Source organism: Eurosta solidaginis, chromosome 1 (genome assembly GCF_040869045.1).
Source record: "Eurosta solidaginis isolate ZX-2024a chromosome 1, ASM4086904v1, whole genome shotgun sequence".
NCBI classification, from domain to species: domain Eukaryota; kingdom Metazoa; phylum Arthropoda; class Insecta; order Diptera; family Tephritidae; genus Eurosta; species Eurosta solidaginis.
In genome coordinates, this window is record NC_090319.1 from 164,702,131 (window position 1) to 164,716,889 (window position 14,759).

Sequence of the window (14,759 nt, forward strand, 5' to 3'; positions counted from 1 at the left end):
TAGCTAGCTGGATTTCCTCCTATCTTTGCGGTAGAGCTCAAAGATTCATTTTTAAAAACATTTGTTCGAATGTCATCTATGTTCCCTCCAGGGTGCCTCAGGGCAGCCATCTCGGTCCTATTATGTTTTTGCTCTTTATAAACGATATTTCCACAATTATAAAATATTCTAAAATTTTAATGTATGCCGACGACGTAAAACTTTTAATTCATACGCGTCGGTTGAAGAACGTTCTGTAGTCCTGGCGGATTTAAATTGTTTACTTACTTGGTGTAATGCGAATTTTATGCCGCGTAACATAGAAAAATGTAAATTCATGTGTTTTTCACGTGGGAACGTACAGCCAGCTTCTTACAAAATTAATGGCTCTGTTAAACTCTGTTTTTGTCGACTTGGGAGTTACAATGAATTGCAAACTTAGTTTCAACCCTCATATTAATGCCAAAGTCAATAAAGTAAGAGGAGTTTTAGCATTTGTGAAAAGATGGGCAAAAGAGTTTAGTGATCCTTACGTTACAAAAACCCTTTTTACATCATTGGTGAGGCCGATATTAGAATATGGATCGATAATTTGGAATCCGCGTTATCAAGTTCATGTGGATAGACTAGAATCAATTCAAAAACAGTTTTTGCTTTTCGCCTTGAGAAATCTTCAATGGGACTCTCCGTATAATCTTCCTCCTTACTCTAATCGGTTAAAATTAGTAAATCTTCCTACCCTTGCAAATCGTAGAGAAATGCTAGATATACTATTTATGGCTAGACTTTTAAATGGATCGATTTCAAGCCCATTTCGTTTGAACGAAGTAAACTTGAATGTTCCATGCCTATTTTCAAGGCATTATAAAACTATAATTCTTAAACAATGCAGAAGCAATTTCCAACTATCCGAACCTTTTCTAGGTTTGTGTGAAGATTATAAATCTCACTCGAGAATAATTGATGTTTCGGACTCGCTCTTTGCCATAAAAAAACGGTTCTATCTTCTCTTAATAATTAAAAAATTATATTTATACTTTTAATCTATTGTATTTTGTGAATCTATATTCTCAGCTGATGAGTTTCTCTGTAGCTGAGCGGCTTTAGATCTCGGCGTTTAAGAAGCCACTGCCTCTGAAAGACTCGGTAACAAAAAGAAGTATAAATTATAAATAAAACATAAATAAGAATTAGGATACAAAAAAAAAAACTATGTATAGCAGGATTAGCCTGGTTTCATCGGGTCATTTGAGGGCAGTGCGCTGCCACAACGTCCGAGAACAAAAAAAAAAAACAAAAAGCATATGTTCGCCCCGTCCCATAGGCCAAAAATACAAAAGTCTAAGTGAAAAGTTTTTCAGCAAATGTGTCGTTAGTATCTCTTATTAGAGCAGCCTTTTAAAAGGTATTGTGACGAATGTTAGCAACACTAAAGGATACTATCATCTCTAAGCCGATGTTAAGCAGTGACTTGTATGCACGCCAATAAATCAGTCATTATGTCTACATATATGTACGTACACGTAGCGGAGAAGAGACGCACAAACACATGCACACATCTTATCTGAGATGCTCCCAAAAGTAGGCAATTGTAATTGTGCAAGTATCAGTCACATCTACACGCGCATATGAGAAGCTATAAACGTAGTAATTTTATAGCTAATAACTAACTAGTAAATTCTAGAAATGGAAGCGCCTAGAAGTATGCGAACGAGAAATCACAGAGTATAAAAGGCAGCAACAGTAGAGGCACGACAATCAGTTTGATTTAAGATGCTATCTGGCGAGCAATAGCAGTGTTATTTTGAAAGTAGTCTAATAAAGGCCATTTTACATTATCGAATATTGGAGTAATTTATTCAACAGTTTAGTGTTTCGAACGTTAGCAGAAGGTTGCAAATAAGAGGAATTCCAGAAAATTCGTTACAATTGGTGTCAGAAGAGGAATTGTTGATTAAATTCCGAAGATTTCGAGTACAACAAGGACATGGCAAAGTTAAGTGAATTGAAGACCCAGCAACTGAAGAAGGAGTTGGAGAGCCGTGGATTGAATACAAGCGGCATTAAAATCGAACTTCAGGCACGATTACGAGAGGCAATGGAAGCAGAAGGGATTAACGTGGAAGACTATGTTTTTCATCTTGATGTCGACGAGGTAACAACAAAAATTGAAGAAAAAAAATAAACATTGCAGACAGTTACCAGCACAGACTTGAACACGATTTTGGCGGCAATATCTGCACAAACATCAACAGTAACATCCAAGATGAAAGCACAGGAGACACGCATAACAGAAATGTCCTCACAAATATTCACAAATATGTCAGCACAGCTCGAAGAACAGAAGACATATATGGCATCCCAACTGGAAGAACAGAACACATATATGGCATCCCAACTGGAATCACAGGAGGCACGTATTTCAGAAATGACGTCGTCATCTCAACTGCAAGACCAAAAGTCATATATGGCATCTCAATAGGAAGCGCAAGAGGCACGTATATCTGAAATGTCGGCAAAAATTTTTGAACAGGGGTCATCAAAGCTGGAAGCGCAGAATGCAAAAATGGCTCAATTTCAGGCAGAAGTAGATAATTTAAAAGGTCGTATGGAGCAGTTACAACTAAATCGGCCAGCTGTTTCAGCAAGAAGTCCAAAGGTAAAAACACCATCCTTTGACGGTTCTCTTCCTTTCCAGGTCTTTAAGCTACAGTTTGAGAAGACCGCAGCAGTGAACAACTGGAATGCTGAAGATAAAGTTGCAGCACTGAAGGGGCCAGCAGCCGAAATCCTACAAACGATTCCCGAAGGAGAGCGGAACAACTATGAAGCATTGATGGCCGCTGTCGAGAGACATTATGGGAGTGAACATAGAAAACAGATATACCAATTTGAGTTGCAAAATCGTTACCAAAAAGCTAATTAGACTTTGCAAGAGTTTGCTTCGGATGTTTAAAAGTTGGCCCATCTAGCAAATACCGACGCACCCGTGGAATACACCGAGAGGGTAAAAATCCAGAGCTTTATAAATGGAATACGGGATGTCGAAACGAAACGAGCTACATATGCGAACTCAAAGCCAACATTTGGTGAAACGGTATCCCATGCACTGACTCAGGAAACTGCCTCAATTTTGAGTAAGCCAGCGTACAAAGCCCATCGTGTGGAAGTAGAGAAACCCAGATTGGGTGGACACAATTTTGGAAGCACTGAAGGGATCACAACAGAAACACTCTGGAGTTATGAAATGTTTCAAGTGCGGAAACCTAGGCCACATTGCACGTCATTGCAGCACCGGTCCTAATAGTTCCAACAATGTGGGTGGACGTAAACGCAGAGCTGAAGGAGATGAGCAAATCTCCAAATCCACTCAATCGTTAAACTAAGGTGAGTCAGCCGCAAGGGAAGACAGCTGGCTCCCTAAATTGAATGCCTCTTAATCTCTATCTCGCAAATTGGAAGAAGGTCAAGCAACCTCACTGTCGGAGGACATGTGGATGGGGAGGAACGTTTACTGACTGTAGATAGGGGTGCATCCCATTCCATTATTCGATGAGATTTATTCAACAAGAAGATAAGACCATTGCTTGGAGTCACACACACTCCTCGCGGAGGAGGAACGCATACTCCCCAGGGAAGCGCGTGCCACTCTTGCTCAACTTCGTTCTGGATACTGTAACAGGTTAAACTCCTTCCTATCCAGAATCAACCCCGACATACAAAATGCATGCCCCGCTTGCAATGTGTCCCCACATGACACCAACCATCTCTTTAATTGTAATGTGGAACCAAGGCCTCTAACAACCCTTTCCTTATGGTCCACCCCTGTTTAAACGGCAAGTTTCCTTGGACTCCCGTTAGAGGATATTGATGACAATTGATCGGTCGCGGCTGTTAGGTGGGGTGAAGCATTGCTACAACAACAACAACACCATTGCTTGGAGCAAGATTACGTATAGCCACGGGAGAGGACACCCAGGTAATTGGAGAAGTAGCATGTGAAGTAGCAATTGGAACCTCATGGTACTACACTATTTTAAAGTGGAAGAGATTGTTGATGAAATCATAATTGGAGTGGACTTCTTAATCGACCAAGGCATCAAGATCGATATGCAAAGCAAGACGATGAGATATAAGAACATGGATGTGCCACTTAATTTCGGCTACGAGAGAGGCTACAGCAGTAAACGAGTGCTGGTGGAAGAGAGTCAGCAAATCAGAAGCAGTCACTGGGCAAAGGTTGATGGAGATTGTGGGACAAACAAATTGTGGATTGTCGAAGCAGCAAACAAATCAGCACCGAACGTACTTGTAGGAAAACCCCTGGCTATGACAAAACAAGATGGACCTATTCCGGTAAGAGTACTCAATGAGTTCGAATCACCACTCAAACTGACCAAATGAGCTATTCTGGGAATATGCCAAGAGGCTAAAGTAGTTATTACCTGTTAACAGCTACAGGAACGCGTTTCATCTAGTAATGCTGATCTTTCAAATGACATCACGGCATGGATGGAGGGGCTGGAGGAAGCTTATCAGAATAAGACAAAACAACTGCTCCTAAAGTACGCGAACATATTTGACCAAGATGGCTCCAAACCAGGCCGCACCAACGTTGTGAAACATCAAATTGACCCTGGAGTTGCGAGGCCGATCCGTCAAGCTCCACGTAGTGTTCCACTAGCGAAGCGGGAAGTTGTGAGTCAAATCATACAAGAAATGAGCGACAGCGGCGTCATCGAACCATTAGCTAGTCCATGGAGCTCACCGGTAGTACTTGTAAAGAAAAAGGATGGAAAAATGAAGTTTCGCGTGGACTACCGGAAGTTGAATGACGTTACGAAAAATGATAGCTACTCATTGCCAAGAATTGACGATACTCTGGACTCGCTCTCTGGTGCGAAATGGTTTTCCACACTGGATTTGGAAAGCGGCTACTGGCAAGTGGAAGCGAAGGAGGAAGACAAAGAGAAAACAGCCTTCAGTGTCGGTGATGGTCTTTGGCAATTTACAGTGATGCCTTTTGGACTATATAATGCGCCAGCTACTTTTGAAAGACACATGGATCAGGTACTGAAAGGACTACATTGGAAAACATGCTTAGTGTACCTAGACGACATCATCGTATTGGAAAAGAACTTCGAAGAACATCTGAAGAACTTGGAGGAGATTTTCCAAAGAATAGCTGGTGCCGGTCTGAAACTTAGTCCCAAAAAGTGTTCTCTGTTCAAGAAGCAAGTTAGTTACTTGGGTCATAAAGTAACGACGGAGGGCATCTGCACCGCTAATGAAAAGATAGAAGCAGTGAAGGATTGGCCCGAACACAGAATCTGCATGAATTGAGAAGTTTCCTTGGGCTGTGCACATATTACCGGCGATTTGTACCAAATTTTGCCAGCGTAGCCCATAATCTCCACAAGCTAACAAGAAAAAATTAAGCTTTTGAATGGAAGAAGGACCAAGAAGTGGCTTTCCAAACGTTGAAAGAGCATTTGTGCACTGCCCAATGTTGGCATATCCGATTCCAGGAGCAACGTTTATTTTAGATACAGATGGGAGTGGATATGTTATAGGAGGCGTTTTGTCATAACTGGTTGATGAACAGGAGAAAGTAGTTGCATAGTACAGCCGTTCAATTCGACAACCAGAATGGAAGTACTGTGTTACACGGAGAGAGCTGTTGGCAATTGTAGAGTGCATTAAACATTTTCACAAATACTTCTACCGCCAGCGATTCCGCGTCAGGACAGATCACGCAGCGTTGAAATGGCTCCTGCAGTTCCGTAATCCAGAAGGACAATTGGCACGGTGGATCGAGCGGCTACAAAGCTATGACTTTTCCATTGAGCATCGGAAAGGAAGTACACATGGGAATGCCGATGCAATGTCACGAAGACCATGTAGTTTGGAATGCAAGCACTGTTCAAAGGCCGAGGCTAAAGAAGACATTATAGATGTTCGGCTAATGACTATAACGTATGCGGATGAATGGTACAAGGAACAGCTAAGGAAATGTCAGCTAGAAGATACAGATCTGCCACATGTTATGCAAGGGCTCGAACGAAACGAAAGACCAAATAGAGAGGAGATGTCAGCAGAGAGTCCCATTGCGAAGTCATATTGGGCAGTGGAACAGTTTAGAATTGATATCTGGTTGCTTGCATTGAGTATGGGAGAGTGAGGATGGTCAATGCAAGAAGAAACTGATAGTGGTTCCCAGAAAAAGGATTCCTGACGTGCTCAGCGAGCTGCATAATGGTCCAGGTGGAGAACATCTTGGAATCACGCTCGACAAAACTAAGCAGACATTCTATTGGGTTGGTTGCCGTCAGTCGGTCACCGAGTGGATTGCCAACTGCGAGGTTTGCAACAGAGCGAAAAGGCCCAAAATACGAAGTCATGGCCAGATGAAGCAGTATATTTCAGGTACACCATTTGAAAGGATCGCCATGGCTTTCGCAGGTCCATTTCCTACTGGCAACCGCGGAAACAAATACGTACTGGAGGTTATGGATTATTTCAGTAAATTGCCAGAGGTATACCCAATCCCAAACCGAGAAGCGGAAACAGTAGCAGAAGTGGTTACAAACGATTGGATTGCAAGGCAATCTGACCAAGGAGGAATTTGAATCACCTGTGTTCCAAGAAATGTGTAAGAAGTTGGGCATTCGAAAAACACGGACAACTGCATTGCATCTCCAGTCTGATGGTATGGTGGAACGTTTCAATAGAACATTTGAGGAGCATTTAAGGAAAGTAGTAGACAAGTACCATAAGGAGTGGGATACACACATATCATTATTCTTTATGGCTTACCGATCGGCAGTGCATGAGACAACGGGCCAAACTTCCGCAAAGGTAATTTTTGGCAATGACCTGCGACTGCCAACTGATTTGAAGTATGGAATAGATACCGATGCGGAGAGAAATGTCAAGAAATCCACTGGTGCCTTGGAAGAAGAGCTGAGAGAGATACACGATCTGGTAAGGCGACGAGCAAAGATTATGAGTGACAAGATGAAAGCCAGATATGATAAAGCAGTTAATTCAGAAGGGTTTCAGGATGGAGATTTGGTGCTGTTATACAACCCACAACGTAAAAAGGGTTTGTCCTCGAAATTGCAGTGTAATTGGGAAGGCCCATACAAAGTTGTAAAACGGATCAACGATGTAGTGTACCGCATACAAACCATTGGCAAACCACAAACCAAAATAAAAGTGGTTCATTTGGAAAGGGTGGCTGCGTTTAAATCGAGAGATTTGTCTGATCGGGACGATCAGACTTAGGTGGAGGGCAGTGTGACGAATATTGGCAACACTAAGGGATACTATCATCTCTAAGCCGGTGTTAAGCAGTGACTTGTATGCACATCAATAAATCAATCATTATGTCTACATATATGTACGTAGAGTCAGCGGAGAAGAGACGCACAAGCACATGCATATATCTTATCTGAGATGCTCCCAAAAGTAGGCAATTGTAATTGTGCAAGTATCAGTCACATCTACACGCGCATATGAGAAGCTATAAACGTAGTAATTTTATAGCTGATAACTAACTAGTAAATTCTAGAAATGGAAGCGCCTAGAAGTATGCGAACGAGAAATCACAGAGTATAAAAGGCAGCAACAGTAGAGGCACGACAATCAGTTTGATTTAAGATGCTATCTGGCGAGCAATAGCAGTGTTATTTTGAAAGTAGTCTAATAAAGGCCATTTTGCATTATCGAATATTGGAGTTATTTATTCAACAGTTTAGTGATTCGAACGTTAGCAGAAGGTTGCAAATAAGACCAATTCCAGCAAACTCGTTACAGTATAATTATTTTGGTTGTATTCTCGAACTTTACTCTTTAAGAATAGCTCTCTTATTAGAGCAGCCTTTTAAAAGATATATTTGTTTTGGTTGTATTCTCGAACTTTACTATTTAAGAATAGCTTCAAAATTGAGGTTATAGTATTAGTTGGTTTTTGCACTGTGAGCAAATTAAAAATAAAGTGCAAGTTTAAGCTATTTAAAAATACATAAAATATTATTGTATTGAAATAAATGGAAATGAATATTGAAGTCATAGGTATTTACTTCGTATGATTTAATCGGGTTTGCTCGTATTGCTTTAAAAGTATGAAAACTTTTATTTGAAGCAATTTTTCATTTTATAATTTATTTAATAATTTGGGAAATATTTAAATAACGTGACATCAGGACGGACAAGGCGACAGCTGTTTCGATTATACCTTGTGAATCTCTTCAAACCCTTCTCTCTCGGGAGTGGGATTTGAACACGCACTCCTACGATAGTTGAAAGTGTTACAAACACATTCAGCCACCTAATGCCTTAGTTGTTGTAAAGTTTTTCCCAATTGCCTTCTTTTTGCATATTTAATCTTTTACACACTGCATACTTCGTATGTAATTATGTTTTAAAGCTATGCTTGTTGGTAAGGCGGTTTTCAAAGAAACTCTGGTATTGTTGCTGTTTTTGTTCTATTTATAGAACTACAACAAATTAACCAATTTTGTCTATTTGTATGATTTAATCGGGGATTTCCCGTATTGCTTTACTTCTATTTACTTCATTTTGTAATAATTTTAGTGTTTTTAGCTTGTTTTGTTTTTTTTTTTTTGTTATTTAAAATTTCACCAGTGCCTTTTAAAAGGTATATTTGTTTTGGTTGTATTCGAACTTTACTCTTTAAGAATAGCTTCAAAATTGAGGTTATAGTATTAGTTGGTTTTTGCAGTGTGAGAAAGTTAAAAATAAAGTGCAAGTTTAAGCTATTTAAAAATACATAAAATATTATTGTATTGTAATATATGGAAATGAATATTGAAGTCAAAGGTATTTACTTCATGTTGTAATATTTTAGTGTTTTTAGCTTAGTGTTTATTTGCACAAATATTTCAATTCCAGCTAAGGTTTTTGTTGGCTTCTTTACCGATCTCTCGTTGGGACTTATATCTTATTATTAGTCAAAGTTTTAAAACTCTAAAGTGTTTATATCAGCTTCCACCTTCTGCCACTAACTATGTTTTGCGACAGTTTGCTGATAGCGTCGCCTTGATAAATTATTGTCGTATGTTATATGTACTCGTATGTAACATACGACATTATTTTATCCAGTCGAAGATATGTAAATGTAAACTTTTGTGTATGTTTGTTGTTTTGTTATTGTTATGTATGCAAGATCTTTTAATAACTTTAATTTCTTTAATTAATCCTATTAAAGATTGTATTTGCGATAGGCACATCTTACCAATTTCCCCCCCCCCCCCCCCCCCCACATCTACTTACTTTTTGTATGCATGCGGTGAAAGTGGGTGGTTGTGGGCGGTATGAAGGTATCACCCGCACCAATTTTACAAAAGAAAAATAAATCTCACATATTTGAAAAGCCGTGACCAAAGTTTCACGTTGATATCTCTACTGGAATTATTTTTGGCCACCAACTCCATATAAGACCGACCAGTGTGCGTCCCGGCGATTTGTAGAAAAACTCTAAATGGGCACGACGCAAATTGGAGAGAAGCTCGACCTTAAACTCCTCGGAGATAAGTCGCGCCATTTTTGTTTTTTATTGTTAGTACAGACATCAGAGTGCCGATACAGAGCTGTTAACATATTTTTGTTTTCTTTAATTTTCTTTTAATTGTCTCGTTACATTTAGGCTTTCTTGCAGAACGTCAAGTTATCTGTTTATCTCAGAGTTAACGTGGCATGAGGCGTTTAACTGATATAATTTTTTAAGTTAACTTTGCGTTCAAAATATAATTTGCCATTGCGCAAGTGGGCCATAGAAGGCAAAAATCATAAAAATTGTAATTATTTTATAGCAATATAGGAGTATTACATACGTACAATAGTAAAAAAAATTGTTTGACCCCTTTGATTTTAATTGTTATCAAGTTTAAGCATAACACGATTTTATATTAAGTTGTTCAGCTTTCCTCTTTAAATTATATACATATATGGAAACAATTCACTTTTAATAGGGCTACTTTTAATACCAAATGGAGAAAACATTGGATATTGGTTTGGAGATTACTATCAACAACCGTTCAACATTACAATTGGTGGAACAGAGATTGCTCCCAAAAATGCAACTAACGTTTCTAGAAAAAAAATACACCCGTGGGGAATTTTTTTCACAGTGTTGGGTACAGTCCTCCTTGACTTCGATGCGGATGCATGTCAGAGCCCAGCTAGAGCATATCTATTAGACATATGCATTCCAGGTAAAAATGAGTTTCTTAATATGCATTTTTGTTTTTCTTACTTTATTTTGCAGATGATCACGTTCGCGGCCTTTCCACATTTACCATTATGGCAGGCTTAGGTGGCTTTATGGGGTACTCAATGGGAGCGATCGACTGGGATACCACAACAATTGGTATTTTATTTATTATGTACATAAGCATAGTTACCATTAACATATAATATTATTTACGTAGGTAAACGACTCGGAGGGCACATAAAAACCGTTTTCACATTTGTTACATTTATATTTACATTTTGTATAACATTGACAATTACAAGTTTCAAAGAAATTCCCTTGTGGGTACTTGCACAACCTAAACATGCGGGAAATATAATAGAATCTGAGGATAATACAAACTTCAATACTCATGATGTAATGGATCAAGCTAATGACACTGATGAGAAGGTACTTATCTGAGTAAATTTTTTTGGGTTATTAGTTATCAAACGAGAGACGCAGTGAGCGTCCTGATACAATAAACGGTGAAATATATACGGGCAACCCGTCCTTCCTCAAGACAAATTTTTAACAGCAAGTGAGCGCTTAAAACCTATTTGTATTTTCACTACACTTACGGTCATTTACATTACATCTGAAGTGTTAAAATATAGAATTAGCGTCATTTCGAAATAAAAGAATTTGAATATTTTTTATGCTCACGGTCAAAAACATGAAAGATTTTAGTTAGCCGTAGTACAAATGATTTTAACATTGTGTTAACAGCAACTGTTTGATTTTTTTTTTTTTTTTCAAAATTTAACTACAATCAATTTTAACACCAATTTGGGCGACATTTTTCGAAATTTAGATTCGACAAAAATAACCTTTTTGTTCAGAAGACCTTTATTGACTTAACTCTAATATACGACTAATAGCGCTTCCCAAGGCACTCGGTTCTATGTACCGGAGTGACTCGGGATTTTTTCCGACCAAGGTCTGTCATTTCAGTGTAACCCCATTTAATTTGTTGCGTCCCTTACAGCGGGACTGGTCCATATTCCGGGAAGGTATCGAACCCAATCCGCGGCCTGTACCTGATCCCGGCCCAGAGAAATGGTTTTGCTGCGTTTGCTGGAAAAAAGTCTTTTTAGGACGGTAACACTCATATCAGTTTGTCTCGTGTAAGGGATGGTTACACCGTACGGGATGTTCTGAGCTAGACCCCAAATCCCGTCGTCCTTGTAACTTTTACAGATCTTTGACAACCGATGGTAGCATTGGCATCCGACCACCTACCCATACTCCTTCCGTTCGAGCGATCTGCCGACTTCATCACAACTAGAAAACGCACTTTCATCAAATTAAAAAGAAAAACAGTAGGAAGATTACAAAACTTATACTGACAATTGTTTTGCTTGCCTCCCTATCCCGATTGATGCCCGTCAAGGGCAGCGTGCTTTCCGCAAGATCATTGATTCCGCTTCGGCTCGTTTTATCCCCCCACCTCAATATAGCAGCCACCTTTTCGTTGGTGTCAGAGCTTAGCCGGACTCCGTACATCCGACTATGGCCCTGCATATACACGGTTTCGCTTCATAGGAGGGCGGCGGGATGTCGGTGACCAAGAACTGCCAACCCCCTAATCCAGGTTGTTACGCGGACCGTGCATATTGGACGATTTGCAGCCAGGGGATATATTCGGCTGTATTTTAACGGAGCCTTCACGATACCGGGCCGCTTCTGGAAGTAATGATCGCCTTACCACAGCAAGGAGCGTAGTTGTGGCGGACGGTTTTTGTCCCCATTTTTAATATTAGACCGCTTAGCTCGTGGTCGTACGACGAAGATGAACTCAAAAATTTTAAGAGAAAGTAAGGATGCGAAGGAAAAGGCGATTGCGTGGCAAGCCGGGGAACAGGAAAGAGCTATCAGCGATGACTCGGACGTAATATATCGGGGTATGAATGGAGGGTCCTTGACAGGCCATCATACTCAAACCATGCATTTATCAGCTTCATAATCCCCAAAAAAAGCGGTAGAGAAAGCTTTAGAAATCCTAGGGCAACGGACTGGTACAAATTTCAGAAAGATGTATCAGGAAGACTGGGGCAGCCAAAAGAAGTCGCCACCGTAGAGGAGTTGGAGGAGTACAACAATTCAGAAGCAATTTTGATTACTACAATTAAGAGATGTGGCCGAATTTTCAACTGGGAGGTGACAGACCGCCAGTGGGTTAGGTGGCTTAGAATATATATATATAGTATGCCCGTCGTAAGAGGCGACCAAAATACCAAGCTGATTCAAGGGGTTGTGTAGCGCAACCCTCTCAACGGGTTGCCAGCGCAATTGTCAACCTCATCTACCCGTGGCGAATCAGGTTTCATTAACAGCCGAGGCTCTGGGGACCCCAAGTTCCTCTTGGAACTAGGGCTGGGAAGGGCGGGATGGCCAAACGGTTTAATGGGGCCATATAAATCGTTCCCGAGATGGTCGAGCTAGTACCTTAATGGTGCTGTGTTGCGGGAAATTACCGGATCTATATCCGGCAAAGGACCATCAACATCGACAACACTCCCCAAGCCTTCGGCGAGTGTCTTTATCGTTTATACAACAACAAAAACAACAGGAGTGCAACAACTTCTTATCAAAGGCGCTGACAGCTGCGTAAAACAGAGCTTGTCCGCTGGGAAGATTCAAAGAGAAAGCAAAGCCACCATGGAGCTAAGTCTTCTTAGAGGGCAGGTAAAAGATATTTAAGCTGGCAAAAGTTGCGGAAAGCAGGGAGTGCTTGGACGAACACAGAGATCTGTTGAGGATCTATGAAAGTGAAATCAATAGGTCAAAGCGGGTTTCAAGGAAGAGTTTCTGTGCCGACATAGAATGCTCCAGCGAAACCGCGAGTCTGAGGAAAGTGCTATCTAAATGAGATGCAGTCCAGGAACTGATAAAAAAGACGACGGGGAATGGTCACACAGTAGTGAGGAGTCCCTTGGGGCGCAACTTAACACAAACCTCCCATCAGGAGGCGATGCGGGAGTGTTAAGTAACCACGTCTACAGTCGTAATACGGAGAGGTACCAGGATTATTGACAAAGACCATAATTTAATGGGAAATAAAAAGGTCTGATATGTTCAAATCGCCAGGCCCAGATGAGATATTCCCTGCTATGCTGCAGATGGAATGTGGAAAACTGAACCACGTCCCGCAATCTTGGAAAACAGCTCGAGTAGTCTTCATACCGAAAGCGGGAAAAGCCAGTCATCTGCACCAGAAAGACTACACGCCTATTAGTTTGACATCTTTTCTACTCAAAACCCTAGAGAGATTATTAGATGTGTATATAAAATCAAAAATGATCGAGGAATTATTATCTTCAGCACAACGTGCTTACGCCAAAAGCAAGTCAGTCGATATTGCATTGCATAGAGTGGTTATGAATAAAGAGAAGACCTTGGAACACCAAGAATTTGCCCTAGGTGTTTTTCTGGACATTGCTTTCAACAATGTCTCGAAAAGAGCACTCATGGACAGTCTCAACTCGATTGAAGTTCATCCAGCTTTAGCAAATTGAATCGGCTCCTTGTTAAGCTGCAGAATGATCACATCGCAATGGGGTATGTGCGAGGCAACGAAATCTTTATACAGAGGAACGCCTCAGGGTGGGGTTTTATCACCAATGCTGTGGACGCTGGTTATAAACCAATTGCTTACGCTGTTCGAAGGAGGACCAGTCAAGCATATGGCATATGAAGATGACGTTTCTGTCAACATAAGCGGCAGATGCCTAACAACACTCAGCTCTCTGATGGATCAGGCACTTCGGGATGTACATGCCTGGTCATCTGGAGTCGGGTTAACCACCTATGCGGAAAACCCCGATCTAGTAATATTTACTAGGAAGTATAAGGTCCCTAATTGGACTAAGCCTGCAAGAAATATATAGCACAAGGCATCTAGGAGTTATACTATATAGTAAGTTGTCATGGAAACTCCATGTGGAAGAGAGAGCGAATAAAGCCTCCGCGGCACTCTATGCATGCAAGAGGATGCTAGGATGCACGTGGGTCCTATCACCCAAACTCTATTGGGTATTTGCGGCAATTGTCAAACCCATACTTTACTATTGGGTTCTTGTTTGGTGGACAGCTACACAAAAAAGTACGTATACCAAAAAACTTGAGAGGGTATACAGAATATCAATGATTAACATAAAGGGAGCCTTACAAACTTTCCCGACAGCAGCATTGTATGTCATACTACACATCCCCCCTGCAGACCTAATGGCCAAAAACATCGCGTTAGCCACGGCAACAAGGCTTAAGGCCTCGGGGCGGCTTGAGTGCAGGCCTTATGGCCACATCAGTATAGCGCCATCTAATATCGGGCAAGCGGAATATATGGTCCCGTGCCTGAGATTAAAAAGGGGTATTGGGGCCACAACTGAGCCGGAGGTTTGGTGCCAGGGTGCAGAAATGGCAGAACGTGGTATACACGTGTATACGGATGGTTCCAAATTAATGGAAGGAGTTGGGTCTGCTGTTTACTGTGTCGACCCAGAAATAAATAGATCCTACAGGC

At 40.8% G+C, this 14,759-nt stretch overlaps 1 protein-coding gene across 1 annotated transcript in view; it reads left to right on the forward strand.

Annotated features, from left to right (window-relative positions):
* Positions 1-2,245: 2,245 nt before the first annotated feature.
* The window catches only part of LOC137238431 (membrane-associated transporter protein-like), a 1,095,627-nt gene continuing 1,083,113 nt past the window's right edge, over positions 2,246-14,759 (forward strand). Inside the window, exons 1-4 of the mRNA XM_067763405.1 lie at positions 2,246-2,396; positions 9,975-10,217; positions 10,271-10,372; positions 10,434-10,645. Coding sequence (XP_067619506.1) covers positions 2,246-2,396; positions 9,975-10,217; positions 10,271-10,372; positions 10,434-10,645 — 708 coding nt within the window. The remainder of the gene's footprint in view (positions 2,397-9,974; positions 10,218-10,270; positions 10,373-10,433; positions 10,646-14,759) is intronic.